Here is an 18,994-nt window from a genome sequence, read left to right on the forward strand (position 1 = left end):
ACATACATAGACATATAACTATGGTAAGGATTAGATTGTGAGCTCCTCTGATACATACACTACACCATACATACATAGACATATAACTATGGTAAGGATTAGAGTGTGAGCTCCTCTGATACGTACACTACACCATACATACATAGACATATAACTATGGTAGGGATTAGAGTGTGAGCTCCTCTGATACATACACTACACCATACATACATAGACATATAACTATGGTAAGGATTAGAGTGTGAGCTCCTCTGATACATACACTACACCATACATACATAGACATATAACTATGGTAGGGATTAGAGTGTGAGCTCCTCTGATACATACACTACACCATACATACATAGACATATAACTATGGTAGGGATTAGAGTGTGAGCTCCTCTGATACATACACTACACCATACATACATAGACATAGGACTATGGTAACGATTAGATAGTGAGCTCCTCTGATACATACACTACACCATACATACATAGACATAACTATGGTAAGGATTAGAGTGTGAGCTCCTCTGATACATACACTACACGATACATACATAGACATATGACTATGGTAAGGATTAGAGTGTGAGCTCCTCTGATACATACACTACACGATACATACATAGACATATAACTATGGTAAGGATTAGAGTGTGAGCTCCTCTGATACATACACTACACCATACATACATAGACATATGACTATGGTAGGGATTAGAGTGTGAGCTCCTCTGATACATACACTACACCATACATACATAGACATATGACTATGGTAGGATTAGAGTGTGAGCTCCTCTGATACATACACTACACCATACATACATAGACATATGACTATGGTAGGGATTAGAGTGTGAGCTCCTCTGATACATACACTACACCATACATACATAGACATAGGACTATGGTAGGAATTAGAGTGTGAGCTCCTCTGATACATACACTACACCATACATACATAGACATATAACTATGGTAGGGATTAGATTGTGAGCTCCTCTGATACATACACTACACCATACATACATAGACATATAACTATGGTAAGGATTAGAGTGTGAGCTCCTCTGATACATACACTACACCATACATACATAGACATATGACTATGGTAGGGATTAGAGTGTGAGCTCCTCTGATACATACACTACACCATACATACATAGACATAGGACTATGGTAGGAATTAGAGTGTGAGCTCCTCTGATACATACACTACACCATACATACATAGACATATAACTATGGTAGGGATTAGATTGTGAGCTCCTCTGATACATACACTACACCATACATACATAGACATATAACTATGGTAAGGATTAGAGTGTGAGCTCCTCTGATACATACACTACACCATACATACATACATAGACATATGACTATGGTAACGATTAGATCGTGAGCTCCTCTGATACATACACTACACCATACATACATAGACATAACTATGGTAAGGATTAGAGTGTGAGCTCCTCTGATACATACACTACACCATACATACATAGACATATAACTATGGTAGGGATTAGAGTGCTAGCTCCTCTGATACATGCACTACACCATACATACATAGACATATGACTATGGTAGGGACTAGATCGTGAGCTCCTCTGATACATACACTACACCATACATACATAGACATAACTATGGTAAGGATTAGAGTGTGAGCTCCTCTGATACATACACTCCACCATACATACATAGACATATAACTATGGTAAGGATTAGATTGTCAGCTCCTCTGATACATACACTACACCATACATACATAGACATATAACTATGGTAAGGATTAGAGTGTGAGCTCCTCTGATACATACACTACACCATACATACATAGACATATAACTATGGTAAGGATTAGATTGTCAGCTCCTCTAATATGCACTCAGCGGATCTGAACTCAGAACTTCCTCTCTGCTCTAAGGTCTTGTTCACACTATGAGTGTTTACAGATATTTTGCAAGCGCTGGCGGATTTGGAAATCGCTGTAAAGCACTTGTGCAATGATTTCCTATGGGAGTGTTCATATCTGAGCGCTCTGCTCTCTATTGAATGGCAAACACGGCTCCTGTACCATTTTCTGAGGGTTTGTGTTCAATAGAAAGTATCGGGAAATCGCAAAGCGCTTGAAAAGGCGATTTGAATTGTGATTTCCCGAGCGCTATAATGAATAAATACATTGTATTTATTAATCTCCAGCCATAAGTTTGCTTCCTGACTGACATCAAGAAGTGTCCAAATTAATCGTTGAGCAAAAGCGCCGGGAAAAGCGATTTGAAAAGTGCTCTATTAGTCGCTTAGCTCTTGCGATAGCGATTTTATGTGAACAAGGCCTCAAAGATTCCATATATACTAGCATATAAGCTGACCTGCATATCAGCGGGGGTACCCACTTTTCCCCCAGAAACCAGGAAAAAGTGATTGACTCACACACAAGCCCTCTCCCCAGGATAACCCCCCCCCCCCCCCCCCAGTAGCCAGATGTGCCCCCAGTACAAGTCATCTCCCCATAGCCAGATGTGCCCCAAGGAAGATACAGTCGTGTCTGAAGACAGCACTAGATGGCATGATAGAGGCTCCACAAGCCAGGAGAGACAGGCAGCGCACTCTGCACACCATGTTGCAGGGGATGGGGGAACGGAGACAGCAGGGGGCCAGCTAGCAAATGCAGGATCACTAGTGCACAATCCTTACACTCCTCTGCCAGTAACACAACCTGCTCCACCATCCGTTCTGCTCCACTGACTCATATATAAGCCGAGGGGGGTCACTTTACAGCACATTTTTTGTGCTGAAAAATTAGGCTTATACGTGAGTATGTAAGGTAAGCAACAGCATAATAACCTTTTCAGAAAAACATTTCTTTATTAGGCCCAGTACACACCAAAAGCCTCTAGCAGATCCGCAAAACGCTAGAGGTTTTTGAAGCAGATGACAGAGCGATTCTAGGCATGGTTAGAGAGGTTTTCTACACTTGCCTGGCGGTTTTTGAGCGTTTTTGTGTAGCAGATGTCATATATTGTTACAGTAAAAGCTGTTACTGAACAGCTTCTGTAAGAAAAACGCCTGGAAAACGGCTCTGATCTAGCGTTTTTCAGAGCGTTTTGCCTTTTTCCCTATACTTTACATTGAGGCAGAAACGCCTCACAGATCCACAGAATGCTGCAGCCCGGGAGTTTGCGTTTCCGGAAACAAACGAGCCGCTCTGGTGTGCACCATCCCATTCACTAACATTAGCCAAGTCGTTTCCCCTGCAAGCATTTAAGAAGCCGCTCCAGAACCGCTCGGGTGTGCAGCAGCCCTTACAGCTGATAGAAATCTGCACTGTTTCTAATTCCTGCTTTCATGGAAGCAGACATGTTTTTAAGCTCATTTGAAAGCACAGGATGTTATCTGCCATAGCAGTCAGCTGACACGGGGAGAGATCAAATTACAACTTGTGATTAGTCACAGATGAGGGGAATTAGACAGGCTAAACTCTCTACATACAGGGTGCATTTCTCTGTTTTCCTTCTCTCCTTTGCAAGAGTTCAGGTTCACTTTAACTGACAAGACAATATATACTCTGTACAGCGCTGCGGAATATGTCTGCACCATATAAATACATAATAATAATAATGCTCTTTGTGTCGTCATCCCCCCCCCCCCCCCCCCGCCATGCTCTGTCTTTGTGGTTGGATAGTGTGCTGGTTAAAGTGTCCCGCCCTCTCTCCCATGCTTCTTGTGCCGCCCTCTCTCCCATGCTCTATCCTTGTGCCTCCCTCTCTCCCATGCTTCTTGTGCCGCCCTCTCTCCCATGCTTCTTGTGCCGCCCTCTCTCCCGTGCTCTGTGTGCCGCCCTCTCTCCCGTGCTCTGTGTGCCGCCCTCTCTCCCGTGCTCTGTGTGCCGCCCTCTCTCCCGTGCTCTGTGTGCCGCCCTCTCTCCCGTGCTCTGTGTGCCGCCCTCTCTCCCGTGCTCTGTGTGCCGCCCTCTCTCCCGTGCTCTGTGTGCCGCCCTCTCTCCCGTGCTCTGTGTGCCGCCCTCTCTCCCGTGCTCTGTGTGCCGCCCTCTCTCCCGTGCTCTGTGTGCCGCCCTCTCTCCCATGCTTCTTGTGCCGCCCTCTCTCCCGTGCTCTGTGTGCCGCCCTCTCTCCCATGCTCTCTGTGCCGCCCTCTCTCCCGTGCTCTGTGTGCCGCCCTCTCTCCCGTGCTCTGTGTGCCGCCCTCTCTCCCGTGCTCTGTGTGCCGCCCTCTCTCCCATGCTTCTTGTGCCGCCCTCTCTCCCATGCTTCTTGTGCCGCCCTCTCTCCCATGCTTCTTGTGCCGCCCTCTCTCCCATGCTTCTTGTGCCGCCCTCTCTCCCGTGCTCTCTGTGCCGCCCTCTCTCCCGTGCTTCTTGTGCCGCCCTCTCTCCCGTGCTTCTTGTGCCGCCCTCTCTCCCATGCTTCTTGTGCCGCCCTCTCTTCCGTGCTTCTTGTGCCGCCCTCTCTCCCGTGCTCTGTGTGCCGCCCTCTCTCCCGTGCTCTGTGTGCCGCCCTCTCTCCCGTGCTCTGTGTGCCGCCCTCTCTCCCGTGCTCTGTGTGCCGCCCTCTCTCCCGTGCTCTGTGTGCCGCCCTCTCTCCCGTGCTTCTTGTGCCTCCCTCTCTCCCATGCTTCTTGTGCCTCCCTCTCTCCCATGCTTCTTGTGCCTCCCTCTCTCCCATGCTCTGTGTGCCGCCCTCTCTCCCATGCTTCTTGTGCCTCCCTCTCTCCCATGCTCTATCCTTGTGCCGCCCTCTCTCCCATGCTTCTTGTGCCTCCCTCTCTCCCGTGCTTCTTGTGCCGCCCTCTCTCCCGTGCTTCTTGTGCCGCCCTCTCTCCCATGCTCTCTGTGCCGCCCTCTCTCCCGTGCTTCTTGTGCCGCCCTCTCTCCCGTGCTTCTTGTGCCGCCCTCTCTCCCATGCTTCTTGTGCCGCCCTCTCTCCCATGCTTCTTGTGCCTCCCTCTCTCCCGTGCTCTCTGTGCCGCCCTCTCTCCCATGCTCTCTGTGCCGCCCTCTCTCCCATGCTCTCTGTGCCGCCCTCTCTCCCATGCTTCTTGTGCCGCCCTCTCTCCCATGCTTCTTGTGCCTCCCTCTCTCCCATGCTCTATCCTTGTGCCGCCCTCTCTCCCGTGCTTCTTGTGCCGCCCTCTCTCCCGTGCTTCTTGTGCCGCCCTCTCTCCTGTGCTTCTTGTGCCGCCCTCTCTCCCGTGCTTCTTGTGCCGCCCTCTCTCCCGTGCTTCTTGTGCCGCCCTCTCTCCCGTGCTTCTTGTGCCGCCCTCTCTCCCATGCTTCTTGTGCCTCCCTCTCTCCCATGCTCTCTGTGCCGCCCTCTCTCCCATGCTTCTTGTGCCGCCCTCTCTCCCATGCTCTCTGTGCCGCCCTCTCCCGTGCTTCTTGTGCCGCCCTCTCTCCCGTGCTCTGTGTGCCGCCCTCTCTCCCGTGCTCTGTGTGCCACCCTCTCTCCCGTGCTCTGTGTGCCGCCCTCTCTCCCATGCTCTCTGTGCCTCCCTCTCTCCCATGCTCTGTGTGCCGCCCTCTCTCCCATGCTCTCTGTGCCGCCCTCTCTCCCATGCTCTGTGTGCCGCCCTCTCTCCCATGCTCTCTGTGCCGCCCTCTCTCCCATGCTCTCTGTGCCGCCCTCTCTCCCGTGCTTCTTGTGCCGCCCTCTCTCCCATGCTCTCTGTGCCGCCCTCTCCCGTGCTTCTTGTGCCGCCCTCTCTCCCGTGCTTCTTGTGCCGCCCTCTCTCCCGTGCTTCTTGTGCCGCCCTCTCTCCCGTGCTTCTTGTGCCGCCCTCTCTCCCATGCTCTCTGTGCCGCCCTCTCTCCCGTGCTCTGTGTGCCGCCCTCTCTCCCGTGCTCTGTGTGCCGCCCTCTCTCCCGTGCTCTGTGTGCCGCCCTCTCTCCCGTGCTCTGTGTGCCGCCCTCTCTCCCGTGCTCTGTGTGCCGCCCTCTCTCCCGTGCTCTGTGTGCCGCCCTCTCTCCCGTGCTCTGTGTGCCGCCCTCTCTCCCGTGCTCTGTGTGCCGCCCTCTCTCCCGTGCTCTGTGTGCCGCCCTCTCTCCCGTGCTCTGTGTGCCGCCCTCTCTCCCGTGCTCTGTGTGCCGCCCTCTCTCCCGTGCTCTGTGTGCCGCCCTCTCTCCCGTGCTCTGTGTGCCGCCCTCTCTCCCATGCTCTATCCTTGTGCCTCCCTCTCTCCCATGCTCTCTGTGCCGCCCTCTCTCCCATGCTTCTTGTGCCGCCCTCTCTCCCATGCTCTCTGTGCCGCCCTCTCTCCCATGCTTCTTGTGCCGCCCTCTCTCCCATGCTTCTTGTGCCTCCCTCTCTCCCATACTTCTTGTGCCTCCCTCTCTCCCATACTTCTTGTGCCTCCCTCTCTCCCATACTTCTTGTGCCTCCCTCTCTCCCATGCTTCTTGTGCCTCCCTCTCTCCCGTGCTCTCTGTGCCGCCCTCTCTCCCATGCTCTCTGTGCCGCCCTCTCTCCCATGCTCTCTGTGCCGCCCTCTCTCCCGCCCTCTCTCCCATGCTCTCTGTGCCGCCCTCTCTCCCATGCTTCTTGTGCCTCCCTCTCTCCCATGCTTCTTGTGCCGCCCTCTCTCCCGTGCTTCTTGTGCCGCCCTCTCTCCCATGCTCTCTGTGCCGCCCTCTCTCCCGTGCTTCTTGTGCCGCCCTCTCTCCCATGCTTCTTGTGCCTCCCTCTCTCCCGTGCTCTCTGTGCCGCCCTCTCTCCCATGCTCTCTGTGCCGCCCTCTCTCCCATGCTCTCTGTGCCGCCCTCTCTCCCGCCCTCTCTCCCATGCTCTCTGTGCCGCCCTCTCTCCCATGCTTCTTGTGCCTCCCTCTCTCCCATGCTTCTTGTGCCTCCCTCTCTCCCGTGCTCTCTGTGCCGCCCTCTCTCCCATGCTCTCTGTGCCGCCCTCTCTCCCATGCTCTCTGTGCCGCCCTCTCTCCCGCCCTCTCTCCCATGCTCTCTGTGCCGCCCTCTCTCCCATGCTTCTTGTGCCTCCCTCTCTCCCATGCTTCTTGTGCCGCCCTCTCTCCCGTGCTTCTTGTGCCGCCCTCTCTCCCATGCTCTCTGTGCCGCCCTCTCTCCCGTGCTTCTTGTGCCGCCCTCTCTCCCATGCTTCTTGTGCCGCCCTCTCTCCCGTGCTCTCTGTGCCTCCCTCTCTCCCATGCTTCTTGTGCCGCCCTCTCTCCCGTGCTTCTTGTGCCGCCCTCTCTCCCATGCTTCTTGTGCCTCCCTCTCTCCCGTGCTCTCTGTGCCGCCCTCTCTCCCGTGCTCTGTGTGCCGCCCTCTCTCCCGTGCTCTGTGTGCCGCCCTCTCTCCCGTGCTCTGTGTGCCGCCCTCTCTCCCATGCTTCTTGTGCCGCCCTCTCTCCCATGCTTCTTGTGCCGCCCTCTCTCCCGTGCTCTGTGTGCCGCCCTCTCTCCCGTGCTCTGTGTGCCACCCTCTCTCCCGTGCTCTGTGTGCCGCCCTCTCTCCCGTGCTCTGTGTGCCGCCCTCTCTCCCGTGCTCTGTGTGCCGCCCTCTCTCCCATGCTCTCTGTGCCGCCCTCTCTCCCATGCTCTCTGTGCCGCCCTCTCTCCCATGCTTCTTGTGCCGCCCTCTCTCCCATGCTTCTTGTGCCTCCCTCTCTCCCATGCTCTATCCTTGTGCCGCCCTCTCTCCCGTGCTTCTTGTGCCGCCCTCTCTCCCGTGCTTCTTGTGCCGCCCTCTCTCCCGTGCTTCTTGTGCCGCCCTCTCTCCCGTGCTTCTTGTGCCGCCCTCTCTCCCATGCTTCTTGTGCCTCCCTCTCTCCCGTGCTCTGTGTGCCGCCCTCTCTCCCGTGCTCTGTGTGCCGCCCTCTCTCCCGTGCTCTGTGTGCCGCCCTCTCTCCCGTGCTCTGTGTGCCGCCCTCTCTCCCATGCTTCTTGTGCCGCCCTCTCTCCCGTGCTCTCTGTGCCGCCCTCTCTCCCGTGCTCTGTGTGCCGCCCTCTCTCCCGTGCTCTGTGTGCCGCCCTCTCTCCCGTGCTCTGTGTGCCGCCCTCTCTCCCGTGCTCTGTGTGCCGCCCTCTCTCCCGTGCTTCTTGTGCCGCCCTCTCTCCCATGCTTCTTGTGCCGCCCTCTCTCCCATGCTTCTTGTGCCTCCCTCTCTCCCATGCTCTCTGTGCCGCCCTCTCTCCCGTGCTTCTTGTGCCGCCCTCTCTCCCATGCTTCTTGTGCCTCCCTCTCTCCCATGCTCTCTGTGCCGCCCTCTCTCCCGTGCTTCTTGTGCCGCCCTCTCTCCCATGCTTCTTGTGCCGCCCTCTCTCCCATGCTTCTTGTGCCGCCCTCTCTCCCATGCTTCTTGTGCCTCCCTCTCTCCCGTGCTCTGTGTGCCGCCCTCTCTCCCATGCTTCTTGTGCCGCCCTCTCTCCCATGCTCTCTGTGCCGCCCTCTCTCCCATGCTTCTTGTCCCGCCCTCTCTCCCATGCTTCTTGTGCCGCCCTCTCTCCCATGCTTCTTGTGCCTCCCTCTCTCCCGTGCTTCTTGTGCCTCCCTCTCTCCCATGCTCTCTGTGCCGCCCTCTCTCCCATGCTTCTTGTGCCGCCCTCTCTCCCATGCTTCTTGTGCCGCCCTCTCTCCCATGCTTCTTGTGCCGCCCTCTCTCCCATGCTTCTTGTGCCGCCCTCTCTCCCATGCTTCTTGTGCCTCCCTCTCTCCCGTGCTCTGTGTGCCGCCCTCTCTCCCATGCTCTGTGTGCCGCCCTCTCTCCCATGCTTCTTGTGCCTCCCTCTCTCCCATGCTTCTTGTGCCTCCCTCTCTCCCATGCTCTCTGTGCCGCCCTCTCTCCCATGCTCTCTGTGCCGCCCTCTCTCCCATGCTTCTTGTGCCGCCCTCTCTCCCATGCTCTCTGTGCCGCCCTCTCTCCCGTGCTCCGTGTGCCGCCCTCTCTCCCGTGCTCCGTGTGCCGCCCTCTCTCCCGTGCTCCGTGTGCCGCCCTCTCTCCCGTGCTCTGTGTGCCGCCCTCTCTCCCGTGCTCTGTGTGCCTCCCTCTCTCCCGTGCTCCGTGTGCCGCCCTCTCTCCCGTGCTCCGTGTGCCGCCCTCTCTCCCGTGCTCCGTGTGCCGCCCTCTCTCCCGTGCTCCGTGTGCCGCCCTCTCTCCCGTGCTCCGTGTGCCGCCCTCTCTCCCGTGCTCCGTGTGCCGCCCTCTCTCCCGTGCTCCGTGTGCCGCCCTCTCTCCCGTGCTCCGTGTGCCGCCCTCTCTCCCGTGCTCCGTGTGCCGCCCTCTCTCCCGTGCTCCGTGTGCCGCCCTCTCTCCCGTGCTCCGTGTGCCGCCCTCTCTCCCGTGCTCCGTGTGCCGCCCTCTCTCCCGTGCTCCGTGTGCCTCCCTCTCTCCCATGCTTCTTGTGCCGCCCTCTCTCCCGTGCTCCGTGTGCCGCCCTCTCTCCCGTGCTCCGTGTGCCTCCCTCTCTCCCATGCTTCTTGTGCCGCCCTCTCTCCCGTGCTTCTTGTGCCGCCCTCTCTCCCATGCTCTCTGTGCCTCCCTCTCTCCCGTGCTTCTTGTGCCGCCCTCTCTCCCGTGCTCCGTGTGCCGCCCTCTCTCCCGTGCTCCGTGTGCCGCCCTCTCTCCCGTGCTCCGTGTGCCGCCCTCTCTCCCGTGCTCCGTGTGCCGCCCTCTCTCCCGTGCTCCGTGTGCCGCCCTCTCTCCCGTGCTCCGTGTGCCGCCCTCTCTCCCGTGCTCCGTGTGCCGCCCTCTCTCCCGTGCTCCGTGTGCCGCCCTCTCTCCCGTGCTCCGTGTGCCGCCCTCTCTCCCGTGCTCCGTGTGCCGCCCTCTCTCCCGTGCTCCGTGTGCCGCCCTCTCTCCCGTGCTCCGGTCAGTGTTCTTATCTCCTGCTCCCTAGTCTTTCTGCTGCTGTATCTGATGATCTGCTATTTTCTGACAGGTGCTGTGAGTGATGTGGAGATGCAGGAACATTATGACGAGTTTTTTGAGGTAAGCACACCACCTGTTTCTTATTTATTAAAAGGAAGACCTGAACTCAGAAATTCCTCACAGCTCTAAAAGATAAGCAACAGCATAATAACCTTCAAAGGAAAACATTGCACAGGACAGAAGTAAAACCCAGAGAAGGGCGCCCTGTATGTATTGTGTACTGTGTGAGGAGGAACGCTGCGCAGCAAGGACCCCTGTAGCGAAGCTGGCAATGAAACGGACACCTATTGTTGTCCGTTTCTATGGTTACCAGCCTTCGCTGTTTGAAGTTCCTAGTGTAGCGGCGCCGGCGGCTGGATAAAGCGGACACAAGCGCTGTAGCTGTGTCCTGCTGTTTATTGCCCAATTGTGTTTTTTTTTCAAAGTATTTTTAACCCACTGCCGGTCCTTGCTGCGCAGCGTCACCAGTGACGCTGCGTTCCTCCTCACACGGCAGTTGCGTCCCACCGAGGAGGGATGATGTAGTCCAGTGTGCGCAGCAGATGAAATTCTGCTCTTTACGGCGGATGGGGGATTTGTGTAACTTGCAGATTGTGCGGTTGAGATTAGGAACAATCCATACAGCGCAGCACACAGGGGTAACCAGTAACGACAAATAACTCAGCAGGTACAGATGCCTCCTACAACTAAATGGATTGCCCTGAGTCGCGGCGGTAAGCTAAATCTGCCGATGTGACTCTAAAAGTAATCAAGCAGTATGTCAGTGTAAAAAAAAAAGTCACCTGCCTCATTACATGTAACCTACTATGCTCTACATACACCTACAAATATTACAGTGACTTAAAAACAAAGAATTTAACCATAGTGCCCCTTTAATTGCTAGGCAGATAAATGGTTAGATAATTTCCGACATGTTGGAAATTATCTGGCAGGAAAATCTAACAGGAAATTGTATGGTGTGTACCTAGCATTAAGCCCAATCTACACCATACGATTTTTTGTACGATTCAATTAAATCTGACATGTCCGATTGGGATTTGATTTGCCATTGCAAAATAATGGCAAATCGAATTGAATCGACATGTCGGATTTAATGGGATCGTAATCGGATCGCACAAGGAATCGTATCGTGTAGATTGGGCTTACGGGTCCGGATCGAAAGGATTTATTATTGGTAAAAAAAAATCTGATAAAAGTGCAAATAGGACAGATGTGATCAGGAGGCTGGTATCAATAAGACTGGTGTCAAAATAGGGTTCCTATTGGGAAGAATTTCACAAGATCTTGGCCCAGAACACGGCTTCCCCTGAAATTCTTAATCTAGTCGTCCCCAGACCTTTATTAACAGCCAAGCGGGCATCTAACCTTAGAGACAGACCGGTCCATTCAGAATGTCAGAGGGATAACACTACTTGGCTTGATAAACCTATTCCCAGTGGCACCTATCGATGTGGTAAGTGGCCACGCTGTCCGTTTATTGACTGAACTAATAATAACCATGTTAGTGATGGTGCGGAAGATAAAATAGATCGTTTATAAATTGTCAATCAACCAGGGTAATTTACGTGATTGGACGCCCTTGTAAACTAAAGTATGTGGGAAAACAAAAAGAATGATGAAAGACAGAAGAGGGAGATGAGAAAAGCTATTTGGCTACCAGGAGTTCCATGGGGGAGATCTGACACCTCGGGGAAAGGGATATATAGAAGGCCTCAATTCTGGGAGGATTATCAAACAAATGACCGCATGTACAGTAATTTACCTCATGAGGTAATGACATTCAGCAATTCTGGTACGTTTTAGTCATGTTTTACCTCATGAGGTAAATTGTGAGGTAATTCCTAAGGTCATTTGCGTTTAATTTTACTGAAAATAGCTATTCTCATGGAAATGAGGGGGCATGTTAGCACATAATTTACCGGTCAGTGTAAGACCTGCCGGTTCCTGGAGGTAAAGTCACTTTGTGTGCATCTTGCGGTTTTAGTGGAGTTCCTATTCAGGCTGTGTAATAGAAAAGAATGGTAGAAATAAAACTCCAAATATTTACTGGATTTTTTTTTCTTTATAAGGGATACCTATAAATATACTTTTTATAGGTTGCTACATAAATACTATTAGCACCCCCCCCCCCTCCCCTTAAAAAAAAATAATCCAAAAACTATCCTAACTTATGGAAGACAATTAAAGAGTAGTATTATTTATTTACTGCATGCTTACCACTGAAATACCTCATGTTTTACCTCACTTCATGCATTTATCTCATGTATGGAGAAAAATCTTTCAGAATTGCTAAAAAAAAGGGGAATATACCTCATGAGGTATTTTACCTACAAAAAAATAACTACCTCACATAGCTGCCAGAATTGGGGCCATGTGTCGGTGAGGACAGATTTTTGATGATTTGTTGTAAGGAGGCCATGTGAATATACAAGCTTAAAGAGAACCCGAGGTGGGTTTGAAGAATGTTATCTGCATACAGAGGCTGGATCTGCCTATACAGCCCAGCCTCTGTTGCTATCCCAAACCCCCCTAAGGTCCCTCTGCACTCTGCAATCCCTCATAAATCACAGTTGTGCTGTCGACACACACACACAGCGGCACACACACACACACACAGCGGCACACACACACACACACACAGCGGCACACACACACACACACACAGCGGCACACACACACACACACAGCGGCACACACACACACACACACACACACACACACACAGCGGCACACACACACACACAGCGGCACACGCACACACACACACACACACACACACACACAGCGGCACACACACACACACACACACACACACAGCGGCACACACACACACACAGCGGCACACACACACACACAGCGGCACACACACACACACACAGCGGCACACACACACACACACACACAGCGGCACACACACAGCGTGTCTCAGCGGGCTGTGTTTTTCTCTATAGTGTCAGTCTGCTGCTCTCCCCACCTCTTGCAGAACTCCGGTCCCCTCCCTGCTGATTGGAGGGAAGGGACGGGGGCAGGGACCGGAGCTATGCAGGAGGCGGGGGAGCAGCTGAGACTGACACTACAGATGTAAACACAGCCTCACAGCGTGGCTGTGATTTATGAGGGATTGCAGAGTGCAGGGGGACCTTAGTGGGGTTTGGGATAGCAACAGAGGCTGGGCTGTATAGGCAGATCCAGCCTCTGTATGCAGATAACATTCTTCAAACACACCTCGGGTTCTCTTTAACACGCTGTGTCCGCATGGCCTCCATAGGGAGTTGGATTTAGAAGCATATCTTTGGCTACAAGCATATCGGTGGTTACTTCACCTATCCTCTTGTTTCCTGTTTTATTTGTGCATAAATTACTAGCGGGTATAAAATGTGAAGTGTGGTGTCATTTATGGAGCGTCGTGTCACTTCTGATTTGCTTGCTTAGATGATAATGTCCATGTAACTTGAGACTTTATCAGCTCTGTGTGCATGGAAAACCAATGGATGAGCTTTCTTAGGGTGTAAAACAATCCAAACTCCCACCACTAGATGGAGATTTCCTGCTGCTTGATCTTAGTTTTGTTAGATCGCCATGGCAACTGGCCGCTGCTGTGTGATGGGGAGGAGGAGTCTGGTGAAAGGTGAAGTGACAATAGAGGGGAAACGCCCAGGAGGCGTGAAGCGCGTAGGTGGGAGGGGTCTTTACATCACTGGCCAGCACGTGTGTCCACCACGCGAGCATCTATACTGCAGTTTTATGTGATGGATGCTAGTGATGGTCAAGTAGATGCAAAAAACCTCAGCAGGATTTGCTTGGTCTATTGGTCAATCTGCATACATTTGCATCAACTCCATTATTTGCATCTACTGGACCATCACTAATGGCCGCTGAGGCCTAGAAAAGCCTCGCACTGGGATGGCAGCCTCCATGTCCTGCCTGTACAACTGAGTGGTAAAGCGAGGTAAGGAAGATGTATGCAGAGGTGGTGACTCTGCTGCTATATAAGGCTCCAGCCTGCAGCTATTGGCTTCTAAGGCCTTCACTAACACCCGGGCTGACTGCATGAGCTGCAAGCATTCTCTGCTGGCTTCTTGTCCTGTCTGCACAATCTGCGTTCTCTTGCTGCTATATAAGGCTCCAGCCTGCAGCTATTGGCTTGTAACGCCTTCACTAACACCCGGGCTGACTGCATGAGCTACAAGCATCTCCACTGGCTTCTTGTCCTGTCTGCACAATCTGCGTTCTCTTGCTGCTATATAAGGCTCCAGCCTGCAGCTATTGGCTTCTAAGGCCTTCACTAACACCCGGGCTGACTGCATGAGCTACAAGCATTCTCCACTGGCTTCTTGTCCTGTCTGCACAATCTGCGTTCTCTTGCTGCTAGCACCTGAACCAATTGGAAGGACTAACGACCATCCTGTTCAGTTTTTATTGCCTCCTTTCTGCACAGTACTATGTCAAGCAGCGGATTTACATACGGACATAATTTTTCTAGCATAGGTTGTATTTTTTTCAATATTTGCTGCTGCGCTCTCCATGCATATCTAGGATAAAACCTACAAATCTCCACATAGGGTAATAACGTTCAGTGATACACCCAGGTGTGTGTGATATATATTGCCACCTGACCCCCAATGTCTAGCTGCTCACCACATACAGACCACCTCCGCTCTCAGAGGGGTCCGTTCTATCAGATCTCTCTGTTGTCCCCTGACTGTCCTGTGAATAGGGTAGTACTGCTGATATTGGATGACCTAATAAATGACCGGTGCCCTTGGTGTGCAAGTCCTCTCACTCTGTGTCACCAGAATACCAAACACCCCACACAATATGCTCACCAGATCTAGCCCACCAGGGCTGTGGAGTCGGTCCAAAAATCCACCGAATCAGACTCTGACTCCTCAGTTTAGGATTCCTCCGACTCCTCTAATTTGCATATTACAATTTTGTTAATTAACAGTATGTAACGTGAAATTCGTCTCTTAACTGCCAACGCTTAGGAATTTTACAAGACAACTGAAGTGAGAAGGATATGTAGACTACTATATTTATTCCCTTTAGACTAAAACTAGTCCTTAGTAAGAGTACTTGTAAAATGTACAAACCGGAACAAAGAACATCTATCAGGCCCTAGACAATGTAACTGTGGGTACATGTAAGAGTGATGTGCAGGTACTCTGCAGGGGAATGAGGAGATTCTTCCTCTATTACACATTCTTCATGCACAATCTGAACATGGATCAGGCCCTAGGCAATGTGACTGTGGGTACATGTAAGAGTGATGTGCAGGTACTCTCCAGGGGAATGAGGAGATTCTTCCTCTATTACACATTCTTCATGCACAATCTGAACATGGATCAGGCCCTAGGCAATGTAACTGTGGGTACATGTAAGAGTGATGTGCAGGTACTCTGCGGGGGAATGAGGAGATTCTTCCTCTATTACACATTCTTCATGCACAATCTGAACATGGATCAGGCCCTAGGCAATGTAACTGTGGGTACATGTAAGAGTGATGTGCAGGTACTCTGCAGGGGAATGAGGAGATTCTTCCTCTATTACACATTCTTCACGCACAATCTGAGCAAGGTTTATGGGTGACAGACAACACCTCTGTGTTCAATGTGCACAACATTCTCAGTGGATTCCCTGCAGCCCTGTGGGGAGTGCATATGTAGAGTATAGTACTACTGTGTAACAAAGTAAACCTGAGACAGATGAAATGAAAGTTTTATACATACCTGGGGCTTCCTCCAGCCGCCTTCAGGATAATCAGTCCCTCGTTGTCCTCCTCCACCACCTGGATCTTCTGCTATGAGTCCAGGTACTTGAGCCAGTCGGGCGCAGTGCGCATGCACACACTCCGCCGCCAGGAGTATACTACACCTGTGCAGCACTATTGCGCAGGTGCAGAATGTTCCTGGCTGTGGGAGCGGCATGCGGCCGGACAGCGCTGACTGGCTGAATTACCAGGACTCATAGCAGAAGATCTGGGTGGTGGAGGACAGCGAGGGACTGATTAGCCTGAAGGGGGCTGGAGGAAGCCCCAGGTATGTATAAAGCTTTACTTTTCATCCATCTCAGGTACCCTTTAATTTGTAGTCACCAAACCAAATTTTAACAACATATCAAATTATTTGATTTCATCAGCAAAGGGAGTGCATACATTTGCATAAATCAGCATCAATGCAGAATTATTTCCATCTCATTGACCATCTCTATTAGTGACACAGCTACACATCAGGCTTTATACTTACAGCATAGATGTTATTTAGTATATATAAGAGATTCCTGTGTACGCATCATATATACAGTTACAATCAGATATGTATATCTGACCTTAAAAATACGGGGACTGCTTTATTGAAGCAGCACAAGTAACTAATTTTGATTGGTTTATTTCATTTTTGTGGACTAAGCACAACTATTACTGTATATATACATTCTTTTTAATGACTATTATCTGAGAAATAGAACATTTTATCATATTTTCTATTTTAATTACAGTTACAAATTCATTAGGAGTCGGAGTCGGTGCATTTTTTTCCCGACTCCAGGCACCCAAAATTACTCCGACTCCACAGCCCTGCTCACCAGATGTAGCCCACCTCTACCTATAGGTGGATAATGTGCTTTGCTGTAACAACCAAACAGGCCAGACCACAACCTTTGAAACTTCCTAACCTCTTTGGGCTTTTTAATCCAACTGCAAATCTCAATAAAACATAAAAACTTCCACAGCGTAAAATTGTAAACCGCTGCCTCTGGGCGCAATACACATACTTGTGCTTCCAGACAGATGAAAGCCGATCACACAAGACCACCTACAATGCCTATGGAGGGCGCAGCAGCAAATATTGAAGTAGTATTGAACACTGGACATTCTGTAGATTTCACAGCATCGGCTGTTAAATACCGTGGACATTTTTTGGGGACTTTGGCGCAGGTCCTATCTTTGCACAGGTCAATTTAATACTGCCATTATTATTAGGAACCGAAGCTGGAATTGGTCCTGGTGGTGCTTTGCTGCCATCTAGTGGCAGTTTAGTGTCGAGATTTAGTGTTAATCGGTTCTTTTCCGTTAGCCGTGCACATCCTCTAGGTGGCGATAAAACTCCAGCAGAGTTGCATCTTTCCCTACTATCCATGTCGGCCTGGAGGGGGAATAGTAATTATCGCCACCTAGAGGTTGCCCCAGCTAACGGAAAAGTACCTGGTAATCCTTTTGATTTTAAAGGACATCTGACGTGAGAGTAATATATAGGCTGCCGTATTTATTTCCTTTTAAACAATGCCAGTTGCCTGGCAGCCCTGCTGATCCTCTGCCTCTAATACTTTTAGCCATAGCCCCTGAACAAGCATGCAGCAGATCAGGTGTTTCTGACATTCTCAGATCTGACAAGATTAGCTGCATGCTTTATTCTGGTGTGATTCAGATACTACTGCAGCCAAATAGACCAGCACGGCCACCCGGCAACTGGTATTGTTTAACAGTAAATACATATGGCAGCCTCCATATCCCTCTCACTTCAGTTTCCCTTTAAGCAAGTGCATTTGTGTGTATAAATGGGGAAATGGCACAAATACAAGCTTTTGTCCCTAGGCCTTCTCTAAGGACTAGAGGACATGATCTGCGCATGGAGGAAAAACGGTTTAGCCATTTATTTAGGAAAGGGTTCTTTACAGTAAGTGATTAAGATGTGGAATGCATTGCCACAGGAAGTCGTTATGGCAAACTCTATACCTGCATTTAAAGGGGGCTTAGATGCTTTCCTTGCGTTGAAAGACATCCGTGGCTACAATTACTAGGTTATGCCTAATGATGTTGATCCAGGGATTTTATCTGATTGCCATCTGGAGTCGGGAAGGAATTTTTCCCTTTTGGGGCTAATTGGACCATGCCTTGTAAGGGTTTTTCGCCTTCCTCTGGATCAACAGGGATATGTGAGGGAGCAGGCTGGTGTTGTACTTTGTACTGATTGAACTCGATGGACGTATGTCTTTTTTTCAACCAAAATAACTATGTAACTATGTAAGATAGAATGAATGCAACTTCCACCTTCGCAACCTCTCCAAAATCCGCCCCTTTCTGACCGCGGACACAACCAAGCTTCTCATCCATGCCCTCATCATCTCCCGCCTTGACTACTGCAATGCCCTACTATCTGGCCTCCCCTTCAAACACATTGCACCCCTTTAATAAGTCATGAATGCAGCAGCTAGACTCCTCCCTCTGTCCCACCACTCTGCTTCCCCTTCTCCCCTCTGCGAAGCCCGACACTGGTTCCCTGTTTCAGGATCAGCTTCAAGATTGTGCCTGGCCTACAAATCTGTGCCCAAGACCTGCCCAACCTACATCTCTGAGCTCACCAACAGATATATACCTGCCCGGCTCCTCCGGTCCTCCAACGATCTCCGCCTACAAATCTGTGCACAAGACCTGCCCGCCCCCTCCTGTCCTCCTACGATCTCCGCCTACAAATCTTTGCACAAGACCTGCCCAACCTACATCTCTGAGCTCGCCAACAGATATATACCTGCCATCCCCCTCTGGTCCTCCAGTGATCTCCGCCTACAAATCTGTGCCCAAGACCTGCCCAACCTACATCTCTGAGCTCCTCCACAGATATATACCTGCCCTCCCCCTCCGTCCTCCAATGATCTCCGCCTACAAATCTGTGCCCAAGACCTGCCCAACCTACATCTCTGAGCTCTCCAACAGATATATACCTGCCCGGCTCCTCCGGTCCTCCAGCGATCTCCGCCTACAAATCTGTGCCCAAGACCTGCCCAACCTACATCTCTGAGCTCTCCAACAGATATATACCTGCCCGGCTCCTCCGGTCCTCCAGCGATCTCCGCCTACAAATCTGTGCACAAGACCTGCCCAACCTACATCTCTGAGCTCCTCCACAGATATATACCTGCCCGCCCCCTCCGTCCTCCAATGATCTCCGCCTACAAATCTGTGCCCAAGACCTGCCCAACCTACATCTCTGAGCTCGCCAACAGATATATACCTGTCCCCCCCTCCGTCCTCCAATGATCTCCGCCTACAAATCTGTGCCCAAGACCTGCCCAACCTACATCTCTGAGCTCCTCCACAGA

The 18,994-nt window shown here is 51.5% G+C and overlaps 1 protein-coding gene across 1 annotated transcript in view; it reads left to right on the forward strand.

Moving 5' to 3' along the window:
- Window positions 1-18,994, forward strand: part of U2AF1 (U2 small nuclear RNA auxiliary factor 1) — a 43,142-nt gene that overhangs the window by 12,586 nt on the left and 11,562 nt on the right. The window contains exon 4 of the mRNA XM_068266328.1: window positions 9,909-9,958. Coding sequence (XP_068122429.1) covers window positions 9,909-9,958 — 50 coding nt within the window. The remainder of the gene's footprint in view (window positions 1-9,908; window positions 9,959-18,994) is intronic.

Source organism: Hyperolius riggenbachi, chromosome 2, assembly GCF_040937935.1.
Source record: "Hyperolius riggenbachi isolate aHypRig1 chromosome 2, aHypRig1.pri, whole genome shotgun sequence".
Taxonomy (NCBI): Eukaryota; Metazoa; Chordata; class Amphibia; order Anura; family Hyperoliidae; genus Hyperolius; species Hyperolius riggenbachi.